Source organism: Kluyveromyces lactis (genome assembly GCF_000002515.2).
Source record: "Kluyveromyces lactis strain NRRL Y-1140 chromosome B complete sequence".
Classification (NCBI taxonomy): domain Eukaryota; kingdom Fungi; phylum Ascomycota; class Saccharomycetes; order Saccharomycetales; family Saccharomycetaceae; genus Kluyveromyces; species Kluyveromyces lactis.
Genome location: NC_006038.1, coordinates 1,142,652 through 1,158,809, shown reverse-complemented (window position 1 = coordinate 1,158,809; position 16,158 = coordinate 1,142,652). Strand labels below are relative to the sequence as shown.

The window sequence follows — 16,158 nt, the reverse complement described above, 5'->3', positions numbered from 1 at the left end:
ATACCTAAGAGTGTATCCAATGAGACCACCACCAGGCTTTGCTGCTGTAATGAATTGCCTTGTCTTACTTATGATATAGCTGCTGTAACGTACAAAATTACTCATTGTCTTTAATAATTACGGCCTTTGTTGAAAAAAACAATCAAAACAAAAACTGGATTCCAGTGCATACTTTGATATCCATCACATTTCATGCTGAGTATACTGGAAGTACAGAGACGCGGTACATCAGTGCAACTATAACAGATAACTGAGTGTTAGTGGACTGCTTCAGTCAAATACTATTGCTCCTTTCCTGTTTAATAATGTCAAGTAAAGTGCCGTTAAAAGAGGTTATTAAACCTTTGGTAAATATTATCTACGAATTAAAGGAAGAGAATGGCCTTGAGATCCACCCTATCTTCCATCTCTTGCCTCCAAAAAGGGACTATCCAGATTATTACCAAATCATTGAGCATCCAATTAGTTTGAGTACTGTCAGGAAGCGCATGACGCAGTATAAGAATCCTCAGGAATTTGTGAACGATTTGGCGAGGGTTACATGGAATGCAAGGACGTACAACACAAAGGATTCCGATGTGTACCATTACGCTGTAATTCTAGATAAATGCGTTAAAGATACAATCATACCTAGTTTGAAGAAAGATTTCCCCAACATTAGATATCCATATTTGGGACCATTACCGGATGAAGCTCCTTTAGAGGGTGTGGAGATCGAGGAACCTGAGAAACAGCAGAAGGCTCTTCCCAAACCTAAGATACCTGCCGAGCAAGACAATACTATCAGTCAAACACAATCACCATCATCTTCCTCACAGCATGTATCGCTACAAAAGGGCAGTGGAGGAGCTACTCCTAATAAGGATTTCAAGGAAACTGGTAGAGCATCTAGATCAACAATGTCATTCAATTCCATTCCTTTAACGCGGTCACCTGGTGGCTTCCGTACTACTGAGGATGAATACAGACTGGCAGCAAACAGGAAGGAACCAAAAAGCAGTAGTTCTGACGATAGTACCTCTAGTGCGAAAAGGCAACCACCATTACCAAAGATCCGTATTTCTCACGTATCGCCTCCTATCATTAACACTTCAAAATCAATGACTCCTCAGCCTCTTATAGCCAAAACTCCAGTTGAAAAGAAGACACACATGAAGCGTGGTAGACCACCGGTAATTGATTTACCGTATGAACAGCGTATCAAAAACGTCTTAAAAGCCATGAAGAAGGAAACCACGCCTGGCGGGAAGGATCTGTTGGCAGCAAAGTTTGAAAGGTTACCAGACGAAGATCGTGAACCTCAATATTACAGTGTCATATCAGACCCAATTTCACTAGATGATATCAAGAAGAAAGTGAAGCAACGTAAGTACAAAAATTTCCACAAGTTCCAAGAAGATGTGATGTTAATGTTAAGCAACTACAGAATGTACCATAGATCCCAACCAGGTGAGGTGAGAAGAGCTGCGGATTTCGAAACTCTGTTCAATGCACATTGTCAACACGAATTGTCAAGACCTGACATCGATTTCATGACTGATGGTGAATTAAAATATCCTTTGGAGACCGTTGACGTTAATGGGAAAACATATAAAATTGGTGACTGGATCTTGCTACGTAATGCTAATGACGAAACTAAACCAACTGTTGCACAAATTTTCAGACTTTGGTACACATCTGACGGTACTCGTTGGTTGAACTGTTGTTGGTACTTGAGACCTGAACAGACAGTGCACCGTGTGGACAGATTGTTTTACAAGAATGAAGTTGTCAAATCTGGTCAATACAGAGATCATCTAGTAGAAGAGATCGTTGGTAAGTGTTATGTGTGTCATTTCACTAGATTCCAACGTGGTGACCCAGATGTAGCCATCGAAGGCCCATTATTTGTTTGTGAGTACCGTTACAACGAAACGGAAAAGGTATTTAACAAGATCAGAACCTGGAAAGGGTGTTTACCGGAAGAAGTGCGTGAATCTGAGGATCCTACGATCCCCGTTGTTGGTAGAAAGTTCTATAAATATGAATCTCCAATCAAGCATTTGTTACCAGCCAATGCAACAGTTAACGACCCATTACCGCAACCAACAGAAGGTGCAGTCAACGCTCCTCCATTAGTTGGTGCGGTATACTTACGTCCTAAACTAAGAAGAGACGACCTTGGTGAATACTCCACATCTGACGACTGTCCTAGATATATCATCAGGCCAGGTGATCCACCACCACCAGGTAAGTATGACGACGAAACCGGCACAGTATTAACAAATCTGCATAGCTCAGCCGCTGTACCCAAGGGACGTTTGTCTTCACTTTCAAGAAACTCTGCACAAAGCCCAATAAGTTCGCTACAATCTAGACCAACTCAGTACTACCCGCCTCCAATGCCAAAGGGCCAGCATCCATCTCCACAATTACCGCTACCATCTCATCAACAGCTGCTGCAAAAGCAACAGCAACAACAACAGCAACAACAGCTCCAACAACAGTTGATGCTGCAATCTCAACTCGGTACTGGTCATGGTAAAGGTTCTATATCTACCTCCGCTGGCGATGGCTCGAAGCCTATCCCATATCGTTCCACAGCAATCATTAACGATCTAATAACACAAATGAAGAATGCAGGAGGACCTACGGGACATATAGTCGTTGATGCACCATCTGCTTGCATACTCCCTATACCACTCACAAAGAACATTGAACTTTTACAAAGAGCTGACTACAGCAGTCAAATCAGGAGATTAGGTAAGGATAACGTACCCAGAAGAAGAAGAGCCAAGGGTGAACCTCTATGGTTCAGAGGACCAAGCGTTGTTGTGTCTGAGAGATTACTAAACTCAGGAACTGACGTTCCATTGAACAGGTGGTTCAAGAAACAAAAAACAGAGAAATCTACAGATACCGATGTCACTGCTACAGAAAATGACGAATCCAAAGAAAAAGAAGAAGATGAAGACGAAGAGGAAACCTTCCCAAGCTCTTTCCCCAAAGGTTTAAGACCTAGTGTAGAGTTCATGGCTTTCAAATTGCGTCAGCAACAAGCTCAAGAGAACTGAACCGAAGCTCAACACTCTGTAGAATCAAGTATTGAAAAAGAAACTGCATCTCTACACTTGTAACCCTATAAATATCTGAAGATCCGTAAGCGTATGTAAATGTATACATCTAACATGGAGCTTCTTCAATCTGAACATAGAGCTTTTCTCTTATGGATTTTGATTTACTCCTTCAATAAATCTCCGTAATGCCATGTCAAGTCAAAATTTGGTTGACTCGCGTCGCTCAACACGAGTCTCCGCATAATAATATTAATTTTTAATATTGATTTTTCTCAAAGATTTCATTTTTTTCAAGAATATAAGCTTCCGTCTCATCGCTATAGAATAGAACATGGAACGGACTGATTCGAGCAAAGGTTTTATATTTAAATCTGGCTTTCAGATTTTAGTTCTAGGAGTGTTCAGATTCGGAATAAATCACTAGTGTTTTTTTGGGTTTTATACCATATCGATTCAAACGGTTAAGGTATCAATTCTGGTTTTAAAAAAAAATTGAGGGTAATATAATAAGAAATATCATTAGCGATGTCTGATTACGATAAGTACACCACACCACTATCTTCTCGTTATGCTTCTGAGGAGATGTCTTCCATATTCTCTTTGAGAAACAGATTCTCTACCTGGAGAAAGCTTTGGTTGAATTTGGCTATTGCTGAAAAGGAATTAGGTCTTGATGTCATTAGTGAAGAAGCCATTGAGCAAATGAAGGCTCATTTGACCATCAACGATGAAGAAATCGCTGCTGCTTCCAAGCAAGAGGCCATTGTCAGACACGATGTTATGGCTCACGTTCACACTTTTGGTGAAACTTGTCCTAAAGCCGCTGGTATCATCCATCTAGGTGCTACCTCATGTTTTGTCACCGATAATGCTGACTTGATCTTCTTGAGAGATGCTTACGATATCTTGATTCCTAAGTTGGTCAATGTTATCAACAGATTGTCCAAGTTTGCTTTGGAGTACAAGGATCTACCAGTATTGGGCTGGACTCATTTCCAACCAGCTCAATTGACTACCTTGGGTAAAAGAGTCACATTGTGGATCCAAGAACTATTGTGGGATCTAAGAAACTTTGTCAGAGCTAGAAACGATATCGGTCTACGTGGTGTCAAGGGTACCACCGGTACCCAAGCTTCTTTCTTAACTTTGTTCCATGGTGATCACGACAAAGTGGAAGCTTTGGACAAGAGAGTTGCTGAACTATTGGGATTCTCTACTGTCTACCCAGTTACCGGTCAAACTTATTCTAGAAAGATTGATATCGACGTGTTGGCTCCATTATCCTCATTTGCAGCTACTGCTCACAAGATGGCGACTGATATCAGATTATTGGCTAACTTGAAGGAATTGGAAGAACCGTTCGAAAAATCTCAAATTGGTTCCTCTGCCATGGCTTACAAGAGAAACCCAATGCGTTGCGAACGTGTGTGTTCTCTTGCCAGACATTTGGGTTCTTTGTTCAACGATGCCGTACAAACCGCGTCAGTGCAATGGTTTGAAAGAACTTTGGATGACTCTGCCATCAGAAGAATCTCTTTGCCAAGTGCTTTCTTGACCGCAGACATTCTACTATCCACTTTGCTAAACATCTCTTCCGGTTTAGTCGTTTATCCAAAGGTCATCGAAAGAAGAATTATGGGTGAATTGCCATTCATGGCCACTGAAAATATTATCATGGCCATGGTCGAGCACGGTGCATCCAGACAAGAAGTTCATGAAGCTATCAGAGTGCTATCTCACCAAGCTGCCGCTGTCGTCAAGGAACAAGGTGGTGACAACGACTTGATCGAACGTGTGAGACAGGACAAGTTCTTCGAACCTATCTGGAATGAATTGGACTCATTGTTGGAGCCATCCACCTTTGTCGGTAGAGCTCCTCAACAAGTTGAGAAGTTCGTTGCCAACGATGTCAAACAAGCGTTGGCTGCTTTCCAAAATGATATCACTGATGTCGAAGTTAAGCTAAACGTTTAAGCCGCCAATACCTTTTATTTACCGCTACGGTGCTAGGAAAATATCAGTAGCATTCCCAATACATACATTTATGTGTATATACAACAATTACAACATTTAAGACAACCAAGTGCACATTGAGCAGTACTAACTCGCAAGTATTATATCAGTTCTGCAATCTACAAGTTTAAGTTATGGAAAGAAGAATTTTTTTATGTACTGTCTATAAAAGATTTAAGGCTTGACTGCACCTTTAGGACCATCCGAATCCACTGTCTCTACTTGAACTGCCTTTAATCTTGTTAATATGAACGTATTCCATTTGTGAATTCTTAGAAAGATTAACTGATCGTTAACGATATCAGCTAAACTAACGGGAAGTTTTTGTTTATTTTCTCTGAGGTAGGTCCCTCCCATGATTTGCGCAAAATCAGTCTGTCTTCTGTTTAACTGTTCTCTTGCCTGTATCTTAATATGATCTATCAATTTGGACAAGGACTCAATGATAAATTGCCAATTATCAGACAATGTTTTAAATACGTCGTTACCATCGCATGGATTCCTTTTCTCCAAGCTTAATATTAAACAATACCGTCTCTCGTTACCACGAGCATGTACATCTTCCAGCTTAAAGCCAACCGCTAAATTGAGGCCTCTGTGTTCATCACAAAACATGAACGGCGAACCATCATAACTCATTGTCTCTTCTGAGAACGTTTTCTTGATAATCATACTGAGCAATTGGTACCTTATCGAGGAGTACTGCGTCGATACGCTATAGAAATCGTCAATACTTGATCTGATAGACGTTGCATCTGATTTTGGTTCTGGAAGTCTCAACAAACATGAGTCACAGTACGAATCCTTTGGATACTCTGGTAACAATAGTTCATTACACCTATCCAGATCAGAAGCTATTTGCGTAACCATTAGAACCTTCGGACCATGCTTATCACAAAAATGGGTCAAAGAAAGAAACCCAACATCATCGACACTCATACTAGTAGCTTGTACTTGGTCCGTGCTTCTTTTCTTCCTTCTTTCTTTCCTCCGTTCAAAGTCAATCGAAAAGACTTTATCGCTTTGAGAATAAAGGGAAAAACCAAACGATGAATAATTTGACAACAGCTCTCACCGTCTATACCTTTAACAAACAGCCATGGAAATACTCTTCAAAAAGATTACCTACTAGCCTCTTCACTTAATCAAATATAATCAATATCAAGTCGAATCACAAGGACTATGCTTATGATATGGAAAAAAACCTCAAACGAACAATAAGAAACAATTAGGGATGGCAGGGTCCCTCAAAACCGTAATCCCTAGAAGATCTCAAAATTCTAACAGCAATAAGCTTCGAATAACTCTGATGGAAGTCTCGTATATAATTTGATGACCGCTTCTTTTATCACAATCGCTTCATCTCTTGTAACTGTTGTCGACAATCTTTAGCATTTTCCAGTTCCATTGTTGAAAAATCAATAATCAGTATGAACATAATCCTTCTGGAAACAAAAGAAAGCAACCAACAAGGTTTGATTGCGTGACTGCCAACACGGCTTGGGTTCCTTCCAGGCAGTTCAATCAGTTGGATGGTATCATACTGCGAAAATATTATAACTGGAACTTGTGGATGATTGAATCTGAGGGTTTACATGTATGCATTTTTATCTTATACTATGTGACAGCTGAGGTGAAACCTTATTTACTAACTTATATTAATAAACGTGATGCATGCAACCTGGCGAGTAGGCTTGGTGATCCTGTATTGGGAATTCTGTGCTATTATCATCAATTTAGAAAAGAGTACGGCATTTAAAATCCGTTTCTGTTGCAAACTTGTCTTTATCGAATCGTAAAGATGCGGAAGTGTGCTTTAGGATCTTCCCCTGCTTTGTTGTTATAGAGGATAGTAAAAACAAGCTGATATATATTACAGAAATTCAGGAAGGCCGTAGTAGTTTGCTTGAGTATGAAGAAATCAATGAAATACCTTGTAGCGATACCAGTATGGGTATCAAGATAGTTGGCAAATATCCTAAGGAAACTGTAGAGTCAGAATTGAGAGATCAATGGGTTGAACTGTGTCATTATAAGGTGCCATTGAGGAAGCTAACATGGGTAGGAGGGAAAATAGATCTCAGGTTGGATCCAAATATGGGAATTCTTGAGTTTTCACTGTTTAACATACCAATATTTGAGTTTGAAGATGGTTTTTATATGTTGCCAGGACATTCCGAATATTTTGTTAAGGGTCCCCCTAGACAAATGCCACAAGGTAGTATTAAGCAATCTTTCACGTTCAATGGGTTGTTGAAGCTTAATAAGATATTACAGTACATCTCTCAGGTCAGATGCGAGACTACTGATGTTGCAAAACTGATGGAGGATCGTTATTCGATTCTTACCCAAGACTATATATATTTCAAAGAATGCATAGAGCATTATAAGGAACGGATACGAAGATCGAAAGAAAATCTAGAATTGATTCGGGCCCAGCTGAAAAAGGAGTCCGATTGCGTTTCCGCGTCAAGTTCACAGACATCAATATCTATCAATGACGATTACGGTTCGGAATATTCGACCTTTGCACAGGATAAGGCCAAATTCAACTTGTTGCAGGCCAGAAAGCTAAAACAATCCATTGATATCATTGATCATCTTAAGATACCAGACTTCATTGACTTAGGCAGGTCCAAAGTGGAGGATAATGCATTTTACATCGATTTTAAGTTTGTTGATTTCGAAAACATTTTAGCGTCACCGGATAAGGAACTCCTAAATTGTAAATTAGGGTACTACTTACTCATTATGAAAATCATAACTCAGAAAATTCTATTTATTCCTTTACCGCATGCTCTATCATTCATGGGAAGCAATTCTTTAGTTGATGGTGAACTACCATTTTATGCACTAACAAAAGCAAACCAACAGCATAATAGTAAGTTAAAAATGGCAACTGCAAGGTTCAATATAAACGTCAATCAGCTCAGGCAGTATATGGAACACCATCGCTGATTAGTTTTTGATGATCGAAAGTGTTTTCCGGAGAACCATTAAGTCGTTTCCACGAATATATATCTTTCTTTAGCGCATCTATCTCATATACCCTAATACGTCTTTCTGTACCTCCGTACCCAGCATAACCTCCTTCTCCAGCTGCACCTCCATAGCATAACCATATCTTGTCCTCACCGTCGTTGAAATCATCTAATAAACAATAATCATTGCAGTGATCATGTCCCACACTGGTAACTGACACGCCCAACTTATGTAGAGTTTTCACCCCTTCAGAATTATATCTTGGTGCCGTGATACCTTCTTTATAAGTTCCTACTACTCGGTTACTACCTGATTCCTGAGGGAAGTTCCTATATTCTGGTAAAGGAATATGGAAGAATGCCATCGAAATTAAATCACCGGAGTGTTTCGCCTGTTTAATAGAATCGTGGCTTTCCAGATATTCCTCCATATACTCCCATTGTTCTTCCTTAACCCAGTCATATCCTGGGAATGCTTTGCTCTTTGAATACTTATGAGAATCCAAGAAGTACAAGGCAATATTTGTCGTCCCATCACCACCCTTGACTTCCCGTACATAGTTTCCGAGCCCGAACTGATTGTCTTTTGAGTCGCGAGGCCCAATTTCAAACAACGAATACGGAAGCTTACTTGCGAATTCGGATAACTGCCACCTGTTTAGTGACCCTTCGTCGTCGTGATTACCCCATACCATTGCCCATGGAATTTTTCTTGAGATGACAGGAGCCAACACTTTCAAGAGCGCAGTCTCTGAATCTTGCTTACACTCATCTCCCATAATTTGATCGCCTGTAAATACTACCATCTGAGGCTTTTCGATATCCAAAACTTGATCTATAAATTGTAATGTTTTGGGATCTGCTTCACACGTCTCGTGTTGTGGGAACTCATCTCTACAAACGCCCTTACCAACACTGAAATGTAAGTCTGCCAACTGTACAATTTTAAACTTGTGTTGATCATTAACGAAGAGCAAAGGGACTTCGGGTTTCCACACATCGTTATTCCAATATGTTGCTGTGACGTAAGAAGGGTACCTTACGTTGGTTACCGTAAATCTTTTATCCAAATCCCAGTCAATTCTCGGTTCTGTAACGTCTTCACCGAACAATACTGAGAAGCCAGAGAGAAATCTAGTGTTTTCCAATGCTGATTCATTCAATTCATCGATATGAATACATATATTCTTAAATGGATGTTTACAATCTTTCAAATCGCCTGATATCCTGGTAACCCCATAAACAGAGTCCCCAGACGGAAGCTTTCTTACATCGGTAACTGATTTCAATTCTAACACATCGTACCATAAAAATTGGGATTTTCCAAACCAATGATACCCTTCAGAATTAAATAAGTCCTTTGTGATCACTTTCCTGCTTGTCAAAGAGCTATCATGGAGATCCACTTTAAGACTACTTTCCGTTACAGGACAAATTCTGAACCAAGTTCCAACATGGAAACAGCTCAGAGTTCCAAAATTAATCACAACTCCGTACCAATAAGCTTCCGGTGATTTGTGGCCTAAAGTCACCGAGGGTAGTAACTTGTATCCGAGTAAATTGAGCCGTACAATAATTCCTAATAATAAGCATAATATGACGAAATATGTGATCAATCGAGCATACCTCTTCGACAGCCCAACCATTATTCAAACCGAGCTATTAAGACTCTATGATTCTTACCCTTGAGCCTCACAGCAGTTTTATTTTACTTCCCAACTAATCTGACTCAAATTCGGTGGTATTTCCCTTCTTAACCTTGTGTTATATATTGAACTCACTATAGATTTACCGACTCGTTAATGTGTTAATAATTTAGAAAGATATACTATAATCGATCCTGAAGGTAACAATGGCATTGCTCAGTAAGAAACAAAAAGACATCCATTAACAAATATTTAATTATACAGATATACCATGAATGTAGATACAAATTATTACGTCCCTCCACATTTGAATTGTTTGCAATTATTCATTCTTTTCGGAATCATGCTCATCGGTGTCAGACTTTTGAGTAGTAGCTGTGTGCTTAGGAGTCTCTACTGTAGGCCTATGCCCACCAGTTTGAACCAGCGGAGATCCACCTTGATTAGCAGAAGGTGAAGGAGATGGATCATGCCTTACTGGAACATATAATCGAGGTTTCCTTAATGTTTCAGGATCGACTTCTACTGTCCTCCCTGCTCTCTTGAAGACAAGCTTCCCAATATCTTCGTCTTTCTTGTCTATATTCCCACGGTTACCACTCATGTTAAATCAGGTATCTGCTTGGCCCTTTCAGTAAAATACTGGCTAACAATACTTACCATATCTCTCCAGCCTTTCCCCTGTTTTCAGTTGTTAAAGGGTTTAAATATAGAACAATCCTTTAATTTGGCAAGAATTGAATTAAACATTCATAATATTAACAATACAATCCGTGAACAGAGAAGTTTCGATTCGTTTGAAAAGCAAATCAAAGGCAATTTGCTAGTGGAAAGAGAGGGTGCTAGTATTAGGTGCTTACGAGAAATATTCAGTTGAGCTCCAATTGCTTACCTTAGTTTTTAAGATCTTAAGAAATGAGCAGTGACGTGTCAAGCCCCATTAGTGAAGTGCCTTTCGTTGAGAAATTTCTCGGTGAAGTAGAATGCGAGGAATATTTACCCACATTTGAGAAATTCCGTTTATTTGATGAGGATAGGCTATATTACTTGGATCGTGAGATTCTAGAAGAACTTGGAGTGAAGAAGATTGGTGATAAGATCAAGATTTTGAAACAATCTCGTCAGCTTAGAAGAGACGCTTCTGGGTTCAACCCCAAGAAAGAACTCGTCGAGATCACCGCCAAAATCAATGCTTTGAATTCAAATCCACTGTCGATTAATGAGGAGTTGGTTACTGATAAACACTCGGTGATTTTCATTTTGAACGATGGGTCTGCAAAGAAAGTTAACGTTAACGGGTGTTTCAATGCCCATTCGATCAAGAAGAAACTAATCAAACGTTTACCATCGGAATTCATCTCTATTGATCCTGTTACAAAGGAAGCCACTCATTCGTCCCAAGATTACGACGTGTTTGTGGTGGATTATGTGAAGAACGTGTTACATTTGCTATACGATGTGGAACTAGTCACAATTTGTCACTCAAGCGACCGCTTGGAGAAGAACAGGTTGATATTTGTATCTAAGGATCAGACTCCAAGCGAGAAAGCTATCTTCACCTCGAAAAAAGTTTATTTGAAGACATTGAGTGTCATGCAACAGATGGGGTCTCAACCAGGAGCTGGAAGACCACTGTTATCAGGACCTGGAACCAATGCCTTGAGGATTGAGAATAGAAGCGATAATATCCGAGAAATCTTCACACAAAGACCTCCTACTGAGTTGATTTCTACCAATTTACCTGAATACTTCCCACATACAGACATTAACAGGTTGAAGAAGACTTTAAGAAATTCTATGAGACAATCAATCCGTGCCAGTATGATTAGGGGGAAGAATGGCTCACTAGTGTCGTTAGCAGGCTCTAACAAGATCGGAGACATCTTGGTTAATCAATCACACGCCGTCGACAGAGCATTATTGGAAAGTATTCAAAATGATGGGAGCGCATCCAATTCTGCGGATCATGCCGTTCCTATGCATAATACTTCAACAAATGGGTCAGATGCTTCTACTGCATCCCTCACTCCCTTGATGAAACGTACGTCGATATCCAGTAACAGTAGAAACAGCAAATCTTCGGTACGTGGCAGATCAGGGTCAGAATCTGGTACCTCAGAATCCAACGATAAGATCGAGTTGTACAGCACAGATACCGATACAGAAGGCGAAGAAGATGATGCAGAAGATACTATCTCGTTACCTACCAAAGTGGAGGCACCAAAATCCTGGCTCAAAGGTGCTAGAATCGGTTCTGGTAGTTTCGGTAGTGTTTATTTGGGTATGAATGCGGAGACCGGTGAATTGATGGCCGTTAAGCAAGTCGAACTTAAACCAACTGCAGTGACCGCAGGCGTAGTGTCAATTGCGGATGAATCAAAGAAAGCACATAGTCCAGGAGGTGGAAACACTGCTGTCAAGAACACCTCTCAAATTCACAGGAAGATGATTGATGCTTTACAACACGAAATGAACATTTTGAAAGAGTTGCATCATGAAAATATCGTCACATACTATGGATCATCTCAAGAAGGTGGCAATTTGAACATTTTTCTTGAATATGTGCCTGGTGGTTCAGTATCTTCCATGTTAAACAACTACGGCCCTTTCGATGAGCCATTGGTAAAGAACTTTACAAGACAGATCCTCATTGGTTTGGCATATTTACATAAAAGAAACATTATTCACAGAGATATCAAGGGTGCTAATATTTTAATTGATATCAAAGGTGGTGTCAAGATCACAGATTTTGGTATCTCTAAGAAACTATCCCCATTGAACAAACAACAAAACAAGAGAGCATCATTACAGGGTTCCGTGTACTGGATGGCACCAGAAGTTGTCAAGCAAGTCGTCACTACAGAGAAGGCAGATATCTGGTCTGTTGGTTGCGTGATCGTGGAAATGTTTACAGGTAAGCACCCATTCCCAGACTTCTCCCAAATGCAAGCTATCTTCAAGATTGGTACCAACATCATCCCTGAGATTCCATCTTGGGTATCAGAAGAGGCTAAGGCCTTCCTTTTCAAGTCTTTCGAACTGGACTATCGTAAGAGACCTAGCAGTCTAGGGCTACTACAGGAGCCTTGGCTGAATACGGTACTATAAGCCGTTTTCAGTATAGAAGTATTGTTACTTCAGTAATGAATCACGTGATATGGATATATTATACTTAGTATCAGATAATAAACCTGTATGTAGCCTAAACTCAAAGCGTTTATTTAAACAAATGAAACATAACTGAGAAAAGAACCTGCCACAATCCCAGCAGCGCCACAAGTAAGATATAGTTCAGCAATTTACGGAATTACATACAGTCCGTGGCACTGGTTTTCAATTGAGAAGTAAAGATGTCATTAAACACATGGAGACAGTTCCAGTTATATGAAAACATTCCTATTAGGGATCCATTTACCGAGAGCGATCAACCGCTTTACTCTGATCCCACGCTAACAGCTGTTGCGTCACTCAACGAAACGTATTTAGCAATTGCAGTGCAGGCAAGTGTGGTGAAGGTAGTAGATCTTCATGATATGACATTACAATTTGAGTTTGAGGCATATACGTCCGAATATCAATTGACATATCTCGAAAGAGTGTCAGATACCCTAATAGTAAGTGTTGGTGAATGTCTTGGGAAGCCTGTATTGATCAAATTATGGGATTTAGAGAAAATGCCGAAAGATGAAAGTAAGTATCATGCGCTAGCGGAGGTTAGAAATGGTTCCAATGCATATCCAGTATCCACAGTTTCTTGCAATTTGGATGCATCATGTATTGCAGTGGGTTTCACAGACGGTCGTGTGATACTAGTGCGAGGCGACCTTCTAAGAGATAGGGGATCAAAATATAGGATCATATACGAAGATTCGAATAAGGAACCAATTACTGCCCTTTCTTTGAGCAACGATGGTAGCCGTCTTTTCGTGACGACTACGAACAAGATTATGTTATTTAATACATCCGGCAGAAACAATGGGAAACCTGATATGATTTTAAATGATTCAGAAGGTGTTGATTTGAACTGCGGGGTGTTGAACCGCTCGACGGATGAGTTTATTTGTGCACTAAAGGACAAGCTAGATATTTACATGGGCTCTGGAAGTAAACGATCGTTAATTGTTGATATCCCCACAGCAAAACGTATCTTTCCAATATCCGCAGATCATATCCTAGTACTTGTGTCAAATATTACGACTTCCTCTTTGCATTTGGGTAAGACCCCAAATGAGACCATTCGGGCAGTCATCCTAGATATTAAGACCAAGATAATCTCTTACAGCTTACTTATCACCAGCTCTGTGATTGATATCTTTAGTGATGGGGCAAGTGTCAACCTTTTAACTTCTAACGGTGTGATTCACAAATTAAGGCAAAAGAAGTTAGACGATCAATTGAACACCATATGTCAAAAGGACATGTATTCAGTAGCATTAGAACTTGCCAAACAGCATTCTCTTCCAGACGTGAAAGTTCAAGAGATTAAAAAGTCATACGGTGACTATCTTTTCAAAAAGGGTTCCAAAAGGGAAGCAATTGAACAGTATATGGGATGCATTGAAGTTTGTGATCCAACAGAAATAATATCAAAATTTGGCGTCGAGCACAAAACGAATTCAGAGGATTCAATAAATCTTAAGGATTTCCTCTGGAAACTAGTTAAAGATGGGAAGGCAAAAGTTGATCATATTACCTTATTGCTCACTCTTTTAATTAAATTGCATGACATAGAAGGATTGGGGTCGTTTCTTTCGCATTTTAAGAGGGATGGTGTCTTTAATGAGAACCCTGAAGAATTTGGAAATTGGTCAATGAACGATGATTCTTTCTTCTATTCTGACTCAAGCTTATTCGATTTGGATATTGCTCTTCGATTATTGCTCGAATGCAATATGTTGGAGCTAGCGCAAAAGTATGTGTTGAAATATTCAAAGGATCCTAGCCAAGTTGTCAGCATCGTACTATTGCATAAAAAAGATTCATTTGGTGCTTTGAACTATATTAAAAGTCTACCAGTAGATGATGCTCTAAGGGTGTTGATCAAGTTTTCAAGAAAACTATTAGATTTAATTCCTAATGAAACAAACTTGCTGCTAATAGACCTCTTCATTGGACAATATAAACCCTCAAACTATGATGCAGTTAAAGAAAATGTTGTGAATCAGAAGAAACAAAGTGAACCAGCAGACAAAGAGCCTATTATCTTTTATAACTATCGATCATTCTTCGAATATATGTTGCCATCTTCCGCCTCCAGTGATGACAAACCATTAACAGTAGAAAGCGCTCAGCCAACGTACCATCCACCAAAACCTAGTTTGATCTTCCCCTCTTTTGTTCAAAAACCATTCCAATTTGTCGTTTTCCTCGAAGCTTGTCTAGAAAGCTATAAACGATTCCAAGGCTATGACCAGGACCGTCAAGATATATTGACAACACTTTACGATATATATTTGTCGTTATATGAGGACGACATTGAAGAAAGAAAGGCAGAATGGAAAGGCAAAGCAGAAGCCGTTTTAGAAGAAACAGAAAAGTATAAAATAAGGCAAGCAAGTGAAAGAGCACCTGATAGTTCACTAATGCTTTTAATTTCTCATATGCACGATATGAATCCTTTTACTCTCTCATCTATGCAGGAAGATGAACAAGAATCAAATTCGATAATCAGTCATGTTAGTCTTTCTGATGTTTTCCGCTCTATGTGCTTGACGAATGACCCTCACGTTTGTCTCAGTTTCCTAGAAAAATATGGAGAGAGCGAACACGATTTGTATAAGATCGCTATGCCTTTCTTTGTATCAAGCAAGCAAATTTATGAAGATATCGGCGGGGAGTCTGTCTTCAGGGAGAAGATATTGAATAAAGTACTAAAATTCGATTTGATGTCGCCGCTTGAGATTATCCAAACATTGAGCGGTACAAATGTGGTAAAATATGGAGCAATAAAGGATTTTTTGGTAGATTATTTGAAGGGCGAGAACGCTGAGATTCAAAAGAATGAGTTATTGGTAAAATCATACGAGAAAGAGCTTGACCTAAAAGTTTCAAAGCTTAAAGAAGCCTTGGCCATTGAATCTCCCTTGCAAGTTCAGGTTAAAAAGAGACTTTGCGATGCGTGCAACATCTTATTGGAATTTCCAATGGTATTCTTCAAATGTGGTCATCTATACCATCAACGCTGTTTGAATGAGGAAACGGATTCAGATTTACTCTATAGTTGTCCTCAATGTGTTGTCGAGACAGAATCGGCGAAGAAAACTATGGCCACATATAAAAATTCCTCACAGAACGCTAACTTACTAAGAGCCGCACTTTCTGATTTAGATGCCAAGGAAGACAGATTTGCCATCATATCTGAATTCATCGGTAAAGGTGGCCTAGATGATCCGGAGTGTATTATTACTCAAGGATAACAAATCACGTGATCGAAAATCGAGACATCTAGTTTTTCCGCTGTCA

The 16,158-nt window shown here is 39.6% G+C and overlaps 8 protein-coding genes across 8 annotated transcripts; 5 read left to right on the top strand and 3 right to left on the bottom strand.

Moving 5' to 3' along the window:
- Positions 1–305: 305 nt before the first annotated feature.
- On the top strand, positions 306–3,053 carry KLLA0_B13211g (uncharacterized protein; the record flags this gene model as incomplete). The annotated part of the gene is made up of 1 exon (XM_452120.1): positions 306–3,053. The coding sequence occupies one exon, from the start codon at positions 306–308 to the stop codon at positions 3,051–3,053; it is 2,748 nt and encodes a 915-aa protein (XP_452120.1).
- A 528-nt stretch (positions 3,054–3,581) lies between these two features.
- On the top strand, positions 3,582–5,030 carry ADE13 (adenylosuccinase ADE13; the record flags this gene model as incomplete). The annotated part of the gene is made up of 1 exon (XM_452119.1): positions 3,582–5,030. One exon carries the CDS (start codon positions 3,582–3,584, stop codon positions 5,028–5,030), a length of 1,449 nt encoding a protein of 482 aa, XP_452119.1.
- Positions 5,031–5,243: 213 nt separating this feature from the next.
- Positions 5,244–6,008, bottom strand: LST7 (Lst7p; the record flags this gene model as incomplete). Its single annotated transcript, XM_452118.1, has 1 exon — positions 5,244–6,008. One exon carries the CDS (start codon positions 6,006–6,008, stop codon positions 5,244–5,246), a length of 765 nt encoding a protein of 254 aa, XP_452118.1.
- A 1,011-nt stretch (positions 6,009–7,019) lies between these two features.
- Positions 7,020–8,027, top strand: VPS38 (Vps38p; the record flags this gene model as incomplete). The annotated part of the gene is made up of 1 exon (XM_452117.1): positions 7,020–8,027. One exon carries the CDS (start codon positions 7,020–7,022, stop codon positions 8,025–8,027), a length of 1,008 nt encoding a protein of 335 aa, XP_452117.1.
- On the bottom strand, positions 7,999–9,696 carry DCR2 (phosphoprotein phosphatase; the record flags this gene model as incomplete). Its single annotated transcript, XM_452116.1, has 1 exon — positions 7,999–9,696. One exon carries the CDS (start codon positions 9,694–9,696, stop codon positions 7,999–8,001), a length of 1,698 nt encoding a protein of 565 aa, XP_452116.1.
- Positions 9,697–10,018: 322 nt separating this feature from the next.
- Positions 10,019–10,300, bottom strand: KLLA0_B13123g (uncharacterized protein; the record flags this gene model as incomplete). The annotated part of the gene is made up of 1 exon (XM_002999310.1): positions 10,019–10,300. The coding sequence occupies one exon, from the start codon at positions 10,298–10,300 to the stop codon at positions 10,019–10,021; it is 282 nt and encodes a 93-aa protein (XP_002999356.1).
- A 311-nt stretch (positions 10,301–10,611) lies between these two features.
- On the top strand, positions 10,612–12,804 carry STE11 (mitogen-activated protein kinase kinase kinase STE11; the record flags this gene model as incomplete). The annotated part of the gene is made up of 1 exon (XM_452115.1): positions 10,612–12,804. One exon carries the CDS (start codon positions 10,612–10,614, stop codon positions 12,802–12,804), a length of 2,193 nt encoding a protein of 730 aa, XP_452115.1.
- A 242-nt stretch (positions 12,805–13,046) lies between these two features.
- Positions 13,047–16,112, top strand: PEP5 (tethering complex subunit PEP5; the record flags this gene model as incomplete). Its single annotated transcript, XM_452114.1, has 1 exon — positions 13,047–16,112. The coding sequence occupies one exon, from the start codon at positions 13,047–13,049 to the stop codon at positions 16,110–16,112; it is 3,066 nt and encodes a 1,021-aa protein (XP_452114.1).
- Positions 16,113–16,158: the final 46 nt, after the last annotated feature.